The 14,840-nt window shown below is 63.3% G+C and overlaps 1 protein-coding gene across 1 annotated transcript; it reads left to right on the forward strand.

Annotated features, from left to right (window-relative positions):
• The first annotated feature begins 1,046 nt into the window (after nucleotides 1-1,046).
• Nucleotides 1,047-14,840, forward strand: Ppp1r9b (protein phosphatase 1 regulatory subunit 9B). Its single transcript, XM_004859679.3, has 10 exons — nucleotides 1,047-2,988; nucleotides 6,370-6,502; nucleotides 7,573-7,693; nucleotides 9,037-9,141; nucleotides 10,031-10,166; nucleotides 10,377-10,529; nucleotides 10,609-10,662; nucleotides 12,564-12,793; nucleotides 13,042-13,138; nucleotides 13,309-14,840. The coding sequence occupies exons 1-10, from the start codon at nucleotides 1,606-1,608 to the stop codon at nucleotides 13,360-13,362; spliced, it is 2,466 nt and encodes an 821-aa protein (XP_004859736.1). The 5' UTR covers nucleotides 1,047-1,605; the 3' UTR covers nucleotides 13,363-14,840.

The raw sequence follows: 14,840 nt of genomic DNA on the forward strand, positions 1-14,840 counted from the left end.
TCTTCAGCTTCTGGGATCTGCTGAAGAGAGCAACACATCTGGGCCCGTCCAGAGGGTGCCCCCCCCCCCGGGCCCAGATCACTGGGAAGGACAAGGGTGACCCCAGCCCCTTGCTGTGTATGTGAGGAATGTCAGAACTGCAAACTCAGATTTCTGGGTTTCAGCAGAGGGGACATGTAAGTGACTGTCACCTCCTGCCACCCGCAGCACACACACACTTGTACTCAGTGCTAGGATCCTTTAAATCAGAGACCCAAGATAGAGCTCTCCCAGGGAAACTTTGGCCCCAGGCCTCTAGAATTCCTCCTCCCAAACCCTTCTTCCTGTTTGAGAAAGACAAGTGCCCAGGCTGGGAAACCCAGACCAGATTCTGGCCCCTCTCTGGTCTGGGTTGGAGAGCAGGCCTGCCACGGGACACTCTCCAGACTTCCAAAGGGCAGCTTTGAGGACCCCCTGCCACTTTGATGATGGGGTCACCTCTTTCTTCAACCCCCACCCCAGGCCAGCAACCTTGGGCCAAGATCTTAGACCTTCTGAGATGCAAAAGATCGCTATGGGAAACCTAAATGCAGATTCCGGGCCCCAGGCTGAGACTCCTTCACAGGGCCTGGGGGCGGGCCCAGAAATCCGCACCAACCGCCTGGCGATTTTGAGGCTAAGAGCCCTGAAGCCTGCTAAGGAGCTCTAAGGACCCGGAAAGCAAGGATCCTATGCCCCTCCCCACAGAACCCTCTTTCCACTGGGGGAGGAGAGGGCCCCCCTGACACCTCCGGGCCTGGATGGCCCCCTCTACTGAATGGAGGTGCGCCTAAGTAGGTTGTGACGAGCCACACAGCCAGAGGTCGGAGCCCACGGGTCGCGGAGGACTGGCTCAGGCTCAGGGGCAGCGGAAGGCTCTCCGCCACCGGCACTGTTGGGCAAGGAAGGAGCGACACTGAGACGGAAGGGAAGGGGAGGGCCAACAGGCTCCGGCCCCGGAAATCCGATCCCTTTAGGACCCAGAGGTGCCAGTCCCCCAGCGGCGGCGGCGAGAAGGGCAGCCGCTCGGTGTCGGGTAGCCGCCGCGCCGCCGGAGCCAGAGAAAGACCGAGGCCGGGGCGCGGGGGGGAGGGAGGGAGGGAGGGAGGCGCGGCGACGGCCCGGCCGGCCTTCAGCCATGGGCGCCGGGGAGCCGGGCTCCCGGAGAGCCGTGCCCCGCGGCCGGAGCGGGGGGCTCCCGCGTCGCCAGCCCCGGTGACACCGCCTCGGACGATGTAAGCGGGCTGGGCGCGCGGTCCCAGCGGCCCCGGCGGCCGCTTTTCCGATTGGGGTGGGTGGGGGCGACCGCGCCAGGCCGATCAGGGCGGGTTTTTTTGGGGGGGGGGTTGTCTCCGGCAGCTTGATTGGGGGAGGCGACCCACACTGGGCGCTCAGAGATTTTTTTCCCCCATTTTTTTTTTAAAGCGGGGTTAACTGTTCTTGGCAGCTGGGTTTCTGGGAGACCCTGTAAAAGGCCTTTCGGGGTTTCTTTCTTCCGGGGGAGGGGGCGGTGGTCCCGACTTGGCCCGCCGCCTGCTGGAGGGGCGCAGCAGGGAGCGAGGGGATGCGAGCCTGGCTCCCCCCACCATGATGAAGACGGAGCCGCGGGGCCCCGGGGGTCCCCTCCGGAGCGCCTCCCCGCACCGCAGCGCCTACGAGGCCGGCATCCAGGCGCTGAAGCCGCCCGACGCGCCCGGGCCCGAAGAGGCACCCAAGACGGCCCACCATAAGAAATATGGCTCCAACGTCCACCGTATCAAAAGTATGTTCCTGCAGATGGGCACCCCGGCCGGGCCGCCGGGCGAAGCAGGCGGCGGGGCTGGCCTGGCCGAGGCCCCGCGCGCGTCCGATCGTGGCGTGCGCCTGTCTTTGCCGCGGGCCAGCAGCCTGAACGAGAACGTGGACCACAGCGCGCTGCTCAAGCTGGGCACCAGCGTGTCGGAGCGCGTGAGCCGCTTCGACTCCAAGCCCGCGCCCTGCGCGCAGCCCGCGCCACCGCCGCACGCGCCGTCCCGGCTGCAGGAGACGCGGAAGCTGTTCGAGCGCAGCGTCTCCGCGGGCGGCGACAAGGAGGCCGCGGCGCGCCGGCTGCTGAGGCAGGAGCGCGCCGGCCTGCAGGACCGGAAGCTGGACGTCGTGGTGCGCTTTAACGGCAGCACCGAGGCGCTAGATAAGCTAGACACCGACGCCGTGTCGCCCACGGTCAGCCAGCTCAGCGCCGTCTTCGAGAAGGCAGACTCGAGGACTGGCCTGCACCGCGGGCCGGGGCCCCCCAGGGCCGCGGCCACAGGGGCGCCCCCAGTGCACTCCAAGCTGGTCAGCAAGCGGTCCCGCGTATTCCAGCCTCCGCCGCCTCCACCACCGCCCGCGCCGTCGGGGGATGCCCCTGCCGAGAAGGAGCGCGGCCCCGGGGGGCAGCAGCCCCCACAGCACCGAGTGGCCCCCTCGCGGCCGCCCCCCAAGCCTCGGGAGGTGCGCAAGATCAAGCCGGTGGAGGTGGAGGAAAGCGGGGAGTCGGAGGCCGAGTCGGCCCCCGGAGAGGTGATACAGGCTGAGGTGACCGTGCACGCGGCCCTGGAGAACGGCAGCCCCTCGGCCACCCCAGCCAGCCCCGCGCCGGAGGAGCCCAAGCCTCCCGCAGCCCCAGAGGAGGAGGAAGCGACAGCACAGGCGGTGGAAACGGCGCCAGAGAGGGGGGTGGGTAATGGCCGGGCCCCGGACATGGCCCAGGAAGAGGTGGATGAGTCCAAGAAGGAGGACTTCTCGGAGGCGGACTTGGTGGACGTGAGCGCCTACAGTGGGCTCGGGGAGGACTCCGGGGGGAGCGCCCTGGAGGAGGACGACGAGGAAGACGAGGACGGAGAGCCCTCCTACGAGCCCGAGTCAGGGTGCGTGGAGATCCCCGGGCTCTCGGAGGAGGAAGACCCGGCTCCGAGTCGGAAGATCCATTTCAGCACCGCGCCGATCCAAGTGAGTGAGCCCTCCCCCCCGCCCCTGCCACGTGCGCGCGCCCACCCGCAGCCTCGCCTCCCATAGCCAGCCCGGCTTTTGGCAGGCTGACTCAGCCCCTGCCATCCAGCCCCCTTCCCAGAAGTCCCCTCCCTAGGGGGGCGTGGGGGAGCTCCAGCTGTTTGTCATGGGAACAACTTTCAGGTCTGGGACGGGGATGGCCGGGCCCGGACCTGCCCTCAGGTTCCCCGCCGGCGCCCCACCCCGTCTAGCACCCGCCCAGCCCTGGACACCTGCTTTTCCCTTCCTCTCCAGGCACTGCTCCTTTCGGAGACTGCCAGAGCCTGGGGCTGGGGCAGTGTGACGGTGGGGGTGTCCGCAGGAGAGACTCTTCCTTACTCCTGCTCCCCTGGGAAGAGAGGGGTCAGGGGGCTTAGAAATGCTTCCTGCTTTCCCGTGTGAGGGAGCCAGGAAATTCCCAAAATAAAGGTGTAGGGGACTGGATGGTGGTCCTTTCTCCTTTTTGCCATCCCCCACCGGACTTTGAAGAAGTGAAAGAGGGAAGCAGTCACTTGGCCATGTGACCCGGGCCTTGTTCCCTGGGGTCTGTGCTGGGCCGGCTTCCCGGGTCCCTCATTGCACAGGGAGGGGACACTTCATGTGACCCTGGAGGGGGCAGGCCTTCTGCAGGCCCTGGCTGAGAAGGGGGTGGGGCCAGGCCATCCCCCAGGGTGGCTGGCAGAGGCCCTCATGCCTTTGCTCTATAGGAGATTCCCTTGGCCTTGGCAGGTCCCAAGTGCTGCTGTCACGTCCTCTGGGTACCCTGCAAGAAGGTGGGAGCTTCTCCTTTTGGAGGGGGTTCTCAGTTTCCCTCCACCCCCCAACCACTACTTCTGGTGATTGGTTTGTGGGCTGTGCCTTGCGCTTTGAGAGCCCCAGAACCCTGTGGCAGGGAAGGGACATCTCCTGGGGAGAATTGAGAGCCCGAGGCCACCCCCACTTCCCTCTGCTCTCCACATTAAACTGGCGCATTCAGCCTTGCTGGTTCTTTCTCACCACCTCAGGCCCTGCTGTGCCAGCCCTGGAGTGGAAGGGTCCAGGGCCTGGGCTTTCCTTGGTCGGTGCCCTGCCTGGCCAAACGCCATGTTTGCTTGCCGTCTCCATGGAGACTGGACACTGGAGCTGGCGGGTCTCCCCCAGCCCTCTGCCCACTCCCACCTCCCAGCTGGGCAAGAGGTCTGCCTAAAGGTGACCAGAGTGGCTGCTGCTCCCCTCTGAGGACAGCCCCTAGCCTGGCTGGGATCTGGGAGCCCCCTTGCATCCCCTGCCCCCTCTGTGTTCCTGGGAGGAAGTCAGGACCTGCCCCTACCTCCCGGTCTTCTGAGCAGCCTCAGAGATGAGTGTGGCCCGCCTGGGCCTCTGACTGTCTATATTGGACACCTTACCCTGACTTTTCAGTAAAAAATAGCACATGATTTGGAGCAGTGCTTTCCAACTCCCTGGTGACTGAAGCTGGCTGCCCATCTGGAAGCCAGGGCGCATGTGCAGGCTGAGTGTCTGACTTCTGACCTTGCTGGGGATTTCCTCCCACCCTGGTGCAGGGGCCCCCCCATTTTCTTCTCCTTGCCCTCAGCCTGGGATTGGCGCTGAGTCCAGGGTCTCTGCCCCTTTGATGACCCAGATGTTCCCCTCATGGGAGTAGGGGCTTCCTGGGACGGCAGAGAACCCAGTTCCAGGCTGTCATCTGGGGGAGCAGGACTGGGCCAGGGTCCTCTGATATAGAGGTGATGGGTGGTCTGGGGCCTCCTCCCAGCTGGGGGTCCCTGCAGGGGGCTGGAGCTGATGGGCTCGGAGAAGAGGGCAGGGTAAGGCCAGGAGAGGCTGCGGGGAAGTCCTGGAGGTCACAGGGTGTGTGTCTGTGTGTGGAGAGGAGGGCAGTTGATCAGGAGAAGGACCCACTTCCTGGAGCAAAGGTCAAGTGAGGGCCCTCAGTGCGAAAGTGGGCCAAAGTTGATTTGGTGTGTCTAAGCTTATGCCTAGGCCCTGGGGCACCTTGCAGTGAGGACAGTCACCACCAGAGCTCAGCTGGGTACACTGCTGTCCTGTCCTGCCACTGGCTAACCCTTGTGACCTTGGGCAGTGCACTGGGGTCTTGGATTGTATGTGGGATGGGCAACCCATTCCTGCAAGGGGCTGCTGGGCTGCTGGCCAGGTGTTGGGAGAACCGTCCAGTGTCCACTGCACGGAGCCCGGAGGGACTTTGAGGGCCCGAGCCTGGGCATCTCTGATGCTGTGAATTGGGGGCTTTGAGCTCTGTAATCACACAGGCCCGTCCTGGCCCAGCTTCCAGTCCAGTCCTAGGAGCAGCCTCCTCTCCCCACGGCATTGAGCCTCCCTCTGCGCTGGGGGTGAGAGTGACACAGGACACAGGACACAGGCTGGGACGCAGAGTGCCTAGGAGCCCTGCACCTGGAGCGCAGGGGGCTCTGGCAGGGGCCTCAGGGGAGACAGTGTCCCAGTCCAGCCCGAAACTCCAGGGCGGCCAGCTGATAGAGCTGTTCACCCCCTCCCCGCCCCTGCTTGGCTCCGAGTGCTGCCAACCTGTCACTGCAGGCAGCGAAGCCAAATGTGTCCTGGTAGCCCAAATGGTGCTCCTTAGCCTTCCACATGGGCAGCCCAGCCTGGGCCCGGAATCAGGGGCTGCCCCTCCGTCACTGTCCTTTGGAGGGATGGGAGCAGGGTCCAGGAGGAGGGAGACAGCAGAGGGGCACAGGGGACACCATGACGGGCAGAGAGGCTGCCACCTCCCCAGGATGTGGGTCCTGTGGCCCTGCCCGGGCCACCCAGTGCGTGGGGGATAGGAGACGAGTGAGTGCCCGTCTACAGGGCACGGGCCTGGGCCTAGGGGCCTGACAGGCCCTGGGTGTAGAGGGCCTGGCCATCTCCGTGAGGGTAGACAGGTCCTTCCTGCATCCCTCCCCCGGCCTCAGTGTCCACTCAGTGTGGACAGAGGGAGGTCCCGGGGCCTCTCTGCCTCTGCGTCTCTCTCTCCTGCTCCCCTCCTCCTCCCTGTCTGGCTTCTACCAGCGTCTTCTGCATCCTTCCTCCCCTGCCCGCCTCTCCTGCTCAGCCTGGTCCCTCCTCTGAGTCTGTGTCTTCGTGTCCACCCTCGCCTGTCTGGCTCTTGGGTCCCGTCTCTCTCTTCCTCTTTGTCCGGAGTGTCCGTCCAGGAGCGCCCCGCCAGTCTGCCCAGCCTGTGCTGTGCGGGCCTGAGCCACAGTGTGGATTGGAAGGGGCTCCCCTTTGCTGTTGTCCCCAGACTGCAGAGCTAAGGCCTTTGTGGGGGCACCAGTCTGCCCCTTGGCCTCTTCCTGCCAGCCTCTGACGAGCCGCCCTCCCTAGGTGTTCAGCACCTACTCCAATGAGGACTACGACCGGCGCAACGAGGATGTCGATCCCATGGCTGCGTCCGCGGAGTACGAGCTGGAGAAGCGGGTGGAGAGGTTGGAGCTGTTCCCCGTGGAGCTGGAGAAGGGTGAGAGGCTACGTGGGCACGTCCGGCCCTGCCCTGGACCCTCAGTGAGGTCCTGAGCACTTGCTGTGTCCCCCCACCCGTCGGCACTCACAGGAACTGGCACACCCAGCCCAGCCCCAGCACAAAGCCACCCGTCCTGCCATGGAACTGTTACCTTGTCTCCTGGGCACCGTGGGCCTGGTCCTGGCTCTGGTGGAGACAGTGGCGGGCACAGCCAGGCTCCCTGAGGAGCAGACTGGAAGGCCAGCCACTCTAGCTGTGCCCTTACGTGCCCTAAGGAACATTTAACAGGAGCTGACCAGACCTGGGCAGGGGTCCCCGGGAAGGGGCCCTTGCATTGGCTCGGCAGAGGAGGAATCCAGGTGGCAGAATGGGGCAGAGGATGGAAGAGAGGGGCCGGAAGGGTGTCGAGCAGGGCCAGAGCCCACCGCAAGGACGGAGTCTGCTTTTCTGAGGTGGATTCGAGCCATCGCAAGGCGGGGAGGGGGAGGTACACAGCAGGCTGTGGGGACAGAGAGGCCACCCTGGTGTGCACCTGGTGGTGGCCCTGGGGGTAGAATCAACAGGTCTGGGTGGTCCTTTGGCCTGGGTGGAGGCTGGGAGAGGCAGGGAGGAATCCAGGTGCTTCCCAGGCCTGGCAGCTGCCGGGTGGTGGTGCCATCCCCCGGGAGAGGGTGCGCCCGGGAAGTTTGGCTGTCAGAGGCCTAGAGACAGGCAGGGCCGGTGTAGCTAGGAGTGGCCCTGAGGGGGTGCCAGGCCCCAGCCCCGTGGTCAGTGAAGCTCTGGGCATAGATGAGACTCAGACAGACCAACAGGCTTGGCCCGAGTCCTGTCACAGACCCCATGCCACCCCCATCTGTATATACACTGCCACCCTGGGCACCTCCCTGCCTGTCAGCTCCTGGGATGACGCAAAGGGCAGGGGGTGGACAGAGCCATGCTCTTCCCCAGTCTTGGGGGACATCTCCGGAGCTTGGCGAAGCCTCCTGAAGGGGAGCTGTGCTCTAGAGTGGGGGTTCAGGATGAGGGGCCGCCCGTCAGACCTGGCATCTTCCTCCTCTGCCCCACAGACTCCGAGGGCCTGGGCATCAGCATCATCGGCATGGGGGCTGGGGCCGACATGGGCCTGGAGAAGCTGGGCATTTTTGTCAAGACCGTGACCGAGGGCGGCGCTGCCCACCGGGATGGCAGGTACCACCGCACTCTCGCCCATCTGGGAGGGGACAGGGTGCCTGTGACCCTCAGGTGTTCTGGGCTGGGCTAGGGCCAGGAGCTGAGGCCCCCCCAACCCCCTCCATTCCGGAGAAGGGCAGTGGAGGCCAGGCGCATGTGGTATGGGGTGTCCTGCGCCAGGGAGCAGGGCCCGGCTGTGCGTCCCGAGTGTGTCTGAACGCTGCGTGCCTGACTCATGGGCTGGGGCCAGGCGCCAGGCAGGCAGTGTCCAGGCCTTGCCCACAGGAGGCCAGCAGTGCTGTGAGCCAGACGGACACCAGACAAGGACACAAGGGGCCAGGACAAACAAAAGGCACCCCCGGGAGGCCTGGGCCGCGGGCAGCGAAGCTTCTTAGAGGAAGTGACGGCGGAGCCCAGCCCTGAGTGGGAGTTAGGAAGGCAGAGGGTGTGGGAGGCTGGGGTGCCCTGGGGCTGGCGGTGCTCTGCCTGTGTTGAGCAGCTCTGCCTGGAGGGGTCGGGGAAAACATCCATGGGCTGGGGCCAGCCTCCTGGCCTGTTGTGTGTCCCCTGAGACTGGGCCCGAGGGGAGAAGGGCTGTTGGCCCCTGGGGAGGGTGTGTGTGATGTGCTTTGTGATGGGGCCTCCCAGGGCTCCTCTGCAGCTGACAGAGGGCTGGCCATGTTGTCTGCAATCAGAGGCCTGCTTGGTCCTGTACAGGGACTTCTGCCTGTTATGGTCCAGGTGGCATGGAGGACGGCAGGGGACAGAAAGGGTGACAGCCCCTGCCCCTTGTCGACAGCATTCCAGGGCCCTTCCCAGGGTCAGCTGCTGGTGGTTTGGGGAGCGCCCATGTGGGGCAGCTTTTGGCCACAGGCCTTGTGTCCCCAGGGGCTCACCTTCTTCATCCCCCTGTGGGCCGGACTGGACCATCCCTGCCCTCTCCCCCTGGGTGGATGACAGGTCTCCAGCCAGGTGCCATCACTGGTGGGCACAGGGGTGCGCCTGTGTCCACATATGGGTCCATGTGTGAGTGCAAGGGGACGCTGCTGTGACTCAGGCATTTGGGGACTTGGGTGTGGCAGGAATGTTCAGGTAAGAGAACAGCTTGGCACATAGGTGCATGGCAGAGGTGAGCACTCAGGATGAACTGTCTGGTGTGAGAGGGCACACGAGTGGGACTCACAGGAAAGGCACTGCCACCTCTCCCCGTCTGGGATATCCACGTCTGCTAGGCTAGCCTGGCTCTTTCTGTCCAGAGTGGGCCCGTCTGATTCCTGATCCTCGCGGCAGGTAGACAGAGGACCAGGGCCCTGGGGGACTGAGGCTCCAATGTGACCCCTAACCAGTCTCCCCTCCCCTAGGATCCAGGTGAACGATCTCCTGGTGGAGGTGGACGGGACGAGTCTGGTGGGAGTGACCCAGAGCTTCGCAGCCTCCGTGCTCAGGAACACCAAGGGCCGAGTGCGGTGAGAGCCCAGGGCCTTGGGCGGCACGGTGGGCTCTGCCACTACCGCACCCGGCCGAGGGCACTGGTTCCAGCCCCAGGCCTGCTTCCCATCCCCAGCTCCCTGGCTGCTGCCAGCCACCAGTGTGCGGGCACGCAGGCCATGTCCGTGTCCCTGAAGTCCCCTTGGCTCTGTTCTCCTGTCTCTGCCTCCCTCATTGAAGAACCAGAAAGTGCAGGGCAAAGCCCACCAAATTGGGCTTCCTCACCCAGAACGTACCCTTCCTTCCTGAAAGGACTCCCTGGGCCTGCCAACGTGGGGCATCGCCTTCAGGGGCCCGTTTCCCTCCCACCACTAGCATCAGGTTCAGGGCTCACTCCCTGCCCCACTCCAGGAGGGGCACTGCCCCCAGGAAAGGGCGGTGGAGAGAAACAGGATGTGGGTGGCCCAGAGGAGGAGGGGCTGGTGTCTGGAAGTTCCACTATTTCCTCCCCGCGTCCGTCCTAATCGCCAGTCACCATCATCCCACCCCTTCCTGAGCTCAGGGGCTTGGCAAGAACCCAAGACACGCCCCCAGCCCCAGTCCCGCCCTGGTCATCTTTGCCTTTCCCCTGCCTCCTTTTCCCCCTCGTGGTAGAGGAAGATCCCCCTGCACACTGGCTGCTCCTCAGCTCAGGTCCCTGCAGTCCAGCCCAAAGTTGGGTTGACATCCACCTCCCCAAACTGGCCAGGGAGGAGACCTTGCAGCCTCCCCTGGGAAGGAAACCAGTAAGCACCCAGCACCTCATTCGTTATTAACACCGCTGCCTCCCCTGGGAGGCCTGGGTCTGGAGAGGGGAGCCCCGGCAGGAACAACGGTGGCATTCCCCGCACAACAGCCAGGGGATGACGCTGGTTTATGCCCCTGCAGGTTTATGATTGGCCGAGAGCGGCCAGGCGAGCAGAGTGAAGTGGCCCAGCTGATCCAGCAGACCCTGGAACAGGAGCGATGGCAGCGGGAAATGATGGAGCAGAGATACACCCAGTACGGGGAAGACGACGAGGAGGTAGGGACTCCGGTGCGGTTGCCCTCTGGTGGTTAGACGAGGTAGTACAACCTCTGATGGAGGAGTCACACTGGAGAGGCTTCCTGGTGTCAGGGTTCCTATCTTGTAGGGGAGCTGCCCCTGCCTTCAGGGGACTCCCCTGCTGCTAGGCAGACAGCTGCTGGCCTCAGCTCTGGCCATGGGGCCCACACTGCCTGTCGCCCTTCACAGACGGGGGAGTATGCCACCGATGAGGACGAGGAGCTGAGTCCCACCTTCCCGGGTGGAGAGATGGCCATCGAGGTGTTCGAGCTGGCAGAGAACGAGGACGCGCTGTCCCCTGTGGACATGGAGCCCGAGAAGCTTGTGCACAAGTTCAAGGAGGTGGGCTGAGGGCACTGGGGTGGGGTGATGGTGGTCAGGGGCTGCCCTGCAGGAGCTGAGTGCCGCCCTCTGCCTACAGCTCCAGATCAAACACGCTGTGACTGAGGCGGAGATCCAGCAGCTGAAAAGGAAGGTGAGGGCGCGTGCGCGTGTGCTCTTTGTGCGTGTGTGCACATGTGTGTGGATGTGCATGTGGAGGCTGGGGGGCCAAAGGCTAGAGGGAGGTGCAGGCCCCTGCTGAGCAGGCTGCTGGGAGGGAGGGACTACAGCAGTTAGTGCTCAGCTCTGGAACTCTGCTCCACCACTACATGCCTTCTGGCCTCAGTGCCCTTCCACAGGAGGGGGTGAAAGTACTTCTGGCCTTGTGAGGACTCAAGGGAGACAAGGCCTAGAAAGTCCTCAACACAGCGCCTTACACACCAGGTGCTCATCCTGAAGGCCGAGCATGGCTGGGCGTGGTGACGCACACCTGTGATTCCCAGACAGGAGGATTGCAAACGAGACCTAGGGAGACCCTGGCTCCAGATAAAAAATAAGAAATGGGCTCAGGGTGCAAGCCCTGGGTTCAATCCCCAGTACTGTAAAAACAACAACAAAAAACTGAGTGTTAGCTGGACATGGTGCACACACTATAATCCCAGCTACTTAGGAGCGGAGGTAGGATCACAAGCTCAAGGCCCACCTGGGCAATTTAGCAAGACCCTGTGGCAACATAAAAAGTGCTGGGGATGCAGCTCAGTGGTAGAGTGCTTGCCAAGCATATGTAAGGCCCAGGGCTCAATCCCAGTACTGGAAATAAAAGAAAAAGAGCATCAGCTGAAGCACACTAGGCCACACTCTAGAAGTCTTTGTGTTTGTACTGCCCCAGGCTCGCCTTCTTTGTAGACCCCTATGATAAATTCGAACCACCCCAAGTGCACACACTGACACGTGCCAGCCTGGGCCCGGGCATAGAGCACTCCAGACCCCCCCACTCAGACCCCTACACCGGTAGGGACACTGCCCCTGTGTGCCCTGTGACATCCCACCCAGGCACCAGCCAAGGTACGCAGACCCACTGTCTCGAGTGCTCTGGGACATGGAGTGGCCATCGCTCAAACTGCCATACCTTGGTAGAGTGTCGCAGCCACAATGACTGCAAAAGCAGTCAGTCTTTGTCCTTGTGGAGCTTAGAGTCGGCGCACCATTAACTGTTTCGTGACAAGCATGGGACTCTAGGCGAGACAGGGTTAATGAGCCCCCATAGCAGAAGAACCCAACCCAGCGTTGGGGGTGGGTGCTGTGCTGCTGGAGTCACAGGGGGTTTCCCTAATTTTACACTGAGAAGACAGCCAAAGGGAGCTGATAGCAAGAGGGAAGCTAGATGGGGCATTTGCAGCACAGAGGCAGCAAGTGGAAAGGTCCTGTGGCAAGCCCGAGGGCCTGCAGGAAGGCCTGTGTGGCCAGGGCATAGAGAGCAAGAGACATTCATAGGAAACCAGGTGGCAGGGGCTGTGAGGTGGTGGCACCTTCCAACAGGTGACCAAGCTGAGGAAGGAGCTTTGTGTGTGGGAGCAGGGAGGAAATGCAGGTTTGAGGCCTGGTGCCCATGAGGAGCTGGGAGGTAGGACTGGAAGCTGGGAGTGAGGTTGGGCTGGGGCTCGGACTTTGGGGCTCAGGGCACGGGCGGTGTGGAGAGAACCAGGATCCAGACTGAGTTGGGGACTGGAGGTCACCTGGGAACTGGGAGGGCAGATTGTTCAGGAAGCCCCGGGAGCTTAGGCCAAGGCTAAGAGGGGACAGCAGTGGTGACCCCCGACCCTGCTCCTCCACATCTGCTATCTCAGCCCTTGTGAGCTCAGGAGGCAGGCATCACTCATATTTTATAGAGATGGGGTTCCCTGGCCCCAGTCCCAGAGCTGGGCCTGCCCTGGGTGTGGAGTGGGTGCAGCGATGGGAATCCTGGTTGGGAGCCCTCAGGCTAGGGGAGTCGGTGGGCAGTGGGCTCCCCCTCTGCAGGAATCCCCCCAACCCAGCGCCACCTCGTCCTCTCAGCTTCAGAGCCTGGAGCAGGAGAAGGGGCGCTGGCGGGTGGAGAAGGCACAGCTGGAGCAGAGCGTGGAGGAAAACAAGGAGCGCATGGAGAAGCTGGAGGGCTACTGGGGTGAGGCCCAGAGCCTGTGCCAGGCGGTGGATGAGCACCTTCGGGAGACGCAGGCCCAGTACCAGGCGCTGGAGCGGAAGTACAGTAAGGCCAAGCGCCTCATCAAGGACTACCAGCAGAAGTACGTGCCAGGGGCCACAGTCCCTTCCCGAGAGGCACAGGTGGGGGCCCCAGGGTGGGGGGCCTGGGCCCTCATGGGGGTCACCGGAGCCAGCACAGGGCCAGACCTCAGAGGCTGCGGGAAAACCTGGGGCCTCCAGAGCTGGCCAGGGGAAGCTGAGCGGAGGACAGGGCCATGGACCCTGACTGTCCCCAAGCAGAAGCCTGGCCACACTGTCCGACCCACTGTCTGCCCCTTGCCCATCCCAGGGAGATCGAGTTCCTGAAGAAGGAGACTGCGCAGCGGCGGGTTCTGGAGGAGTCGGAGCTGGCCAGGAAGGAGGAAATGGACAAACTCCTGGACAAGGTGGGACCGGGGGACTGGGGGGTCAGGGCCCTTGCAGGAGTCAGCACGCTAGCCCCCGTCTAACACCACCGGATGGATCCTGGGGTGGGTCATGTCCTCACTACGGGACCCGAGGGGCAGGGCCTGTGCTTGGTACCCAACCTGAACCCCACACACACTTTGTTTTCCAGATCTCAGAACTGGAAGGCAACCTGCAAACACTGAGGAATTCCAACTCGACTTAACAGGAATCATTCCGGGACTGGACAATAATAATCCCCTCCCCTTGTCCTCAATCCCCACCCCGCCCCCTACCAGCCTGGGGACAGGTGCCCCGACTCCCCTCCACCCTCCACCCCACCTCCCCCAGCTTCAGGGACCAGAGGGCCCATTTCACAGGCCCCTCAAGGTGGCCCAGGCAGACAGTGGTGGCTGGAAGGGCGGCCTCCTTCTCGCCCCATGGGGCTGAGGCATAAGGGCCGAGGCAAGCCAAGGCCTGGCCTGGGTGGCGGATGGACACAAGGACCTGCAGACCAAACTGCCAGACTCTACAACCTCCAGCCTTCGTCTCTGGACTGGAATGGGGCTGGGGCTCCCCCAGCATCTCACCAACTGGAGGCTGCTCCCTGCCCATGGGGCGCCTGGGTGGCCCCTGGGTCTCTTGACTTGAGATTCTACCTTCCCTGTCCCTCATCCATCGTGCTGTCTGTTGCATTCTAACCCTCCCGCTTCGGGGGTTGCCTCGACACCTCCGGTCCCTGTTCCCTATCCGGGAGGGACAGAGCTCACCCCCAAGCCGGAGGCTGGGCCCTACCCTGCACTGACTTCCCCTGTATCCTTCGGGAAAAGAGGATTGGGAGTAGGAAGAGGGGAGAGTCCAGGTTCCTGGCCCCAGGCTCCCCCTTCCTGGGAAGTTGGCAGCAGCCCCTAACTTCTCCCCATCCCTCCCCTCTCCCAGGTGCCAAATAGCCATAACCTCCTCCTGGAACTGTTCCGCCACCTCTGGGGTCCGGGGGTCCTGGCTGGGCCTGGGAAGGCCAGGGAGGAAGGGAGGTCAGCTTAGGGGGACCGGTTCTTGGTAGCGGCCCCTTTGCTCACTGGAGACTGAGACCCGCCCTGCCCTGCCCAGGGCCATGCCCACCTTTGCCCACGCCCCACTGTTTTACCATATTTTGACTGGAGGGCAAAATTTTACTACTACTCATATTTTTGGAGACCACGGCTGCCCCCCTTCCCCCGTGGCAGCCTGCTTTCTAAATGAAGTCGACTTCCCCATTTTAATCCCAAATTAGGGCTTGGACCAAGGGAGATGAGACACACACACCCCACCCCCGATCCATTTCGCCACCTCCCCTTGCCCCTGCCCTGAGCTTAGGTTTTGGTTCATTTTTTAAAAAATCGACCCTGTTCCATCCGTTTCAGCTTCTCCTTGTCCCCTGTAAATAGACCACGCCATCGACCAGTATTTCTTGCCCATTCCCCGCCTCCTTCCTGCCTCCCCCCAAGTGCTGGCTGCCTTGGTGCCCCGCCCATGCGCTTCACCCGGGCAGATGGAGGGGGCGGGGCCGCGGGCGCTTCCGGTTTCCTGGCCCGCAGCCACCCCCGCCCCGCCCTTGGAGGACCCCGTCTCTGTATATAATATATATATGTATGTATTGTTCCCGGTTTTGTACGGACCGTGCCCTCTGTCAGGTCATCCCCATAAAAGCAGCCCCAGAGCGTC

The sequence above is a fragment of the Heterocephalus glaber genome, unplaced genomic scaffold (assembly GCF_053883595.1).
Source record: "Heterocephalus glaber isolate CG9 unplaced genomic scaffold, H.glaber_assembly_v1.0 deba00001773, whole genome shotgun sequence".
Lineage (NCBI taxonomy): Eukaryota > Metazoa > Chordata > Mammalia > Rodentia > Bathyergidae > Heterocephalus > Heterocephalus glaber.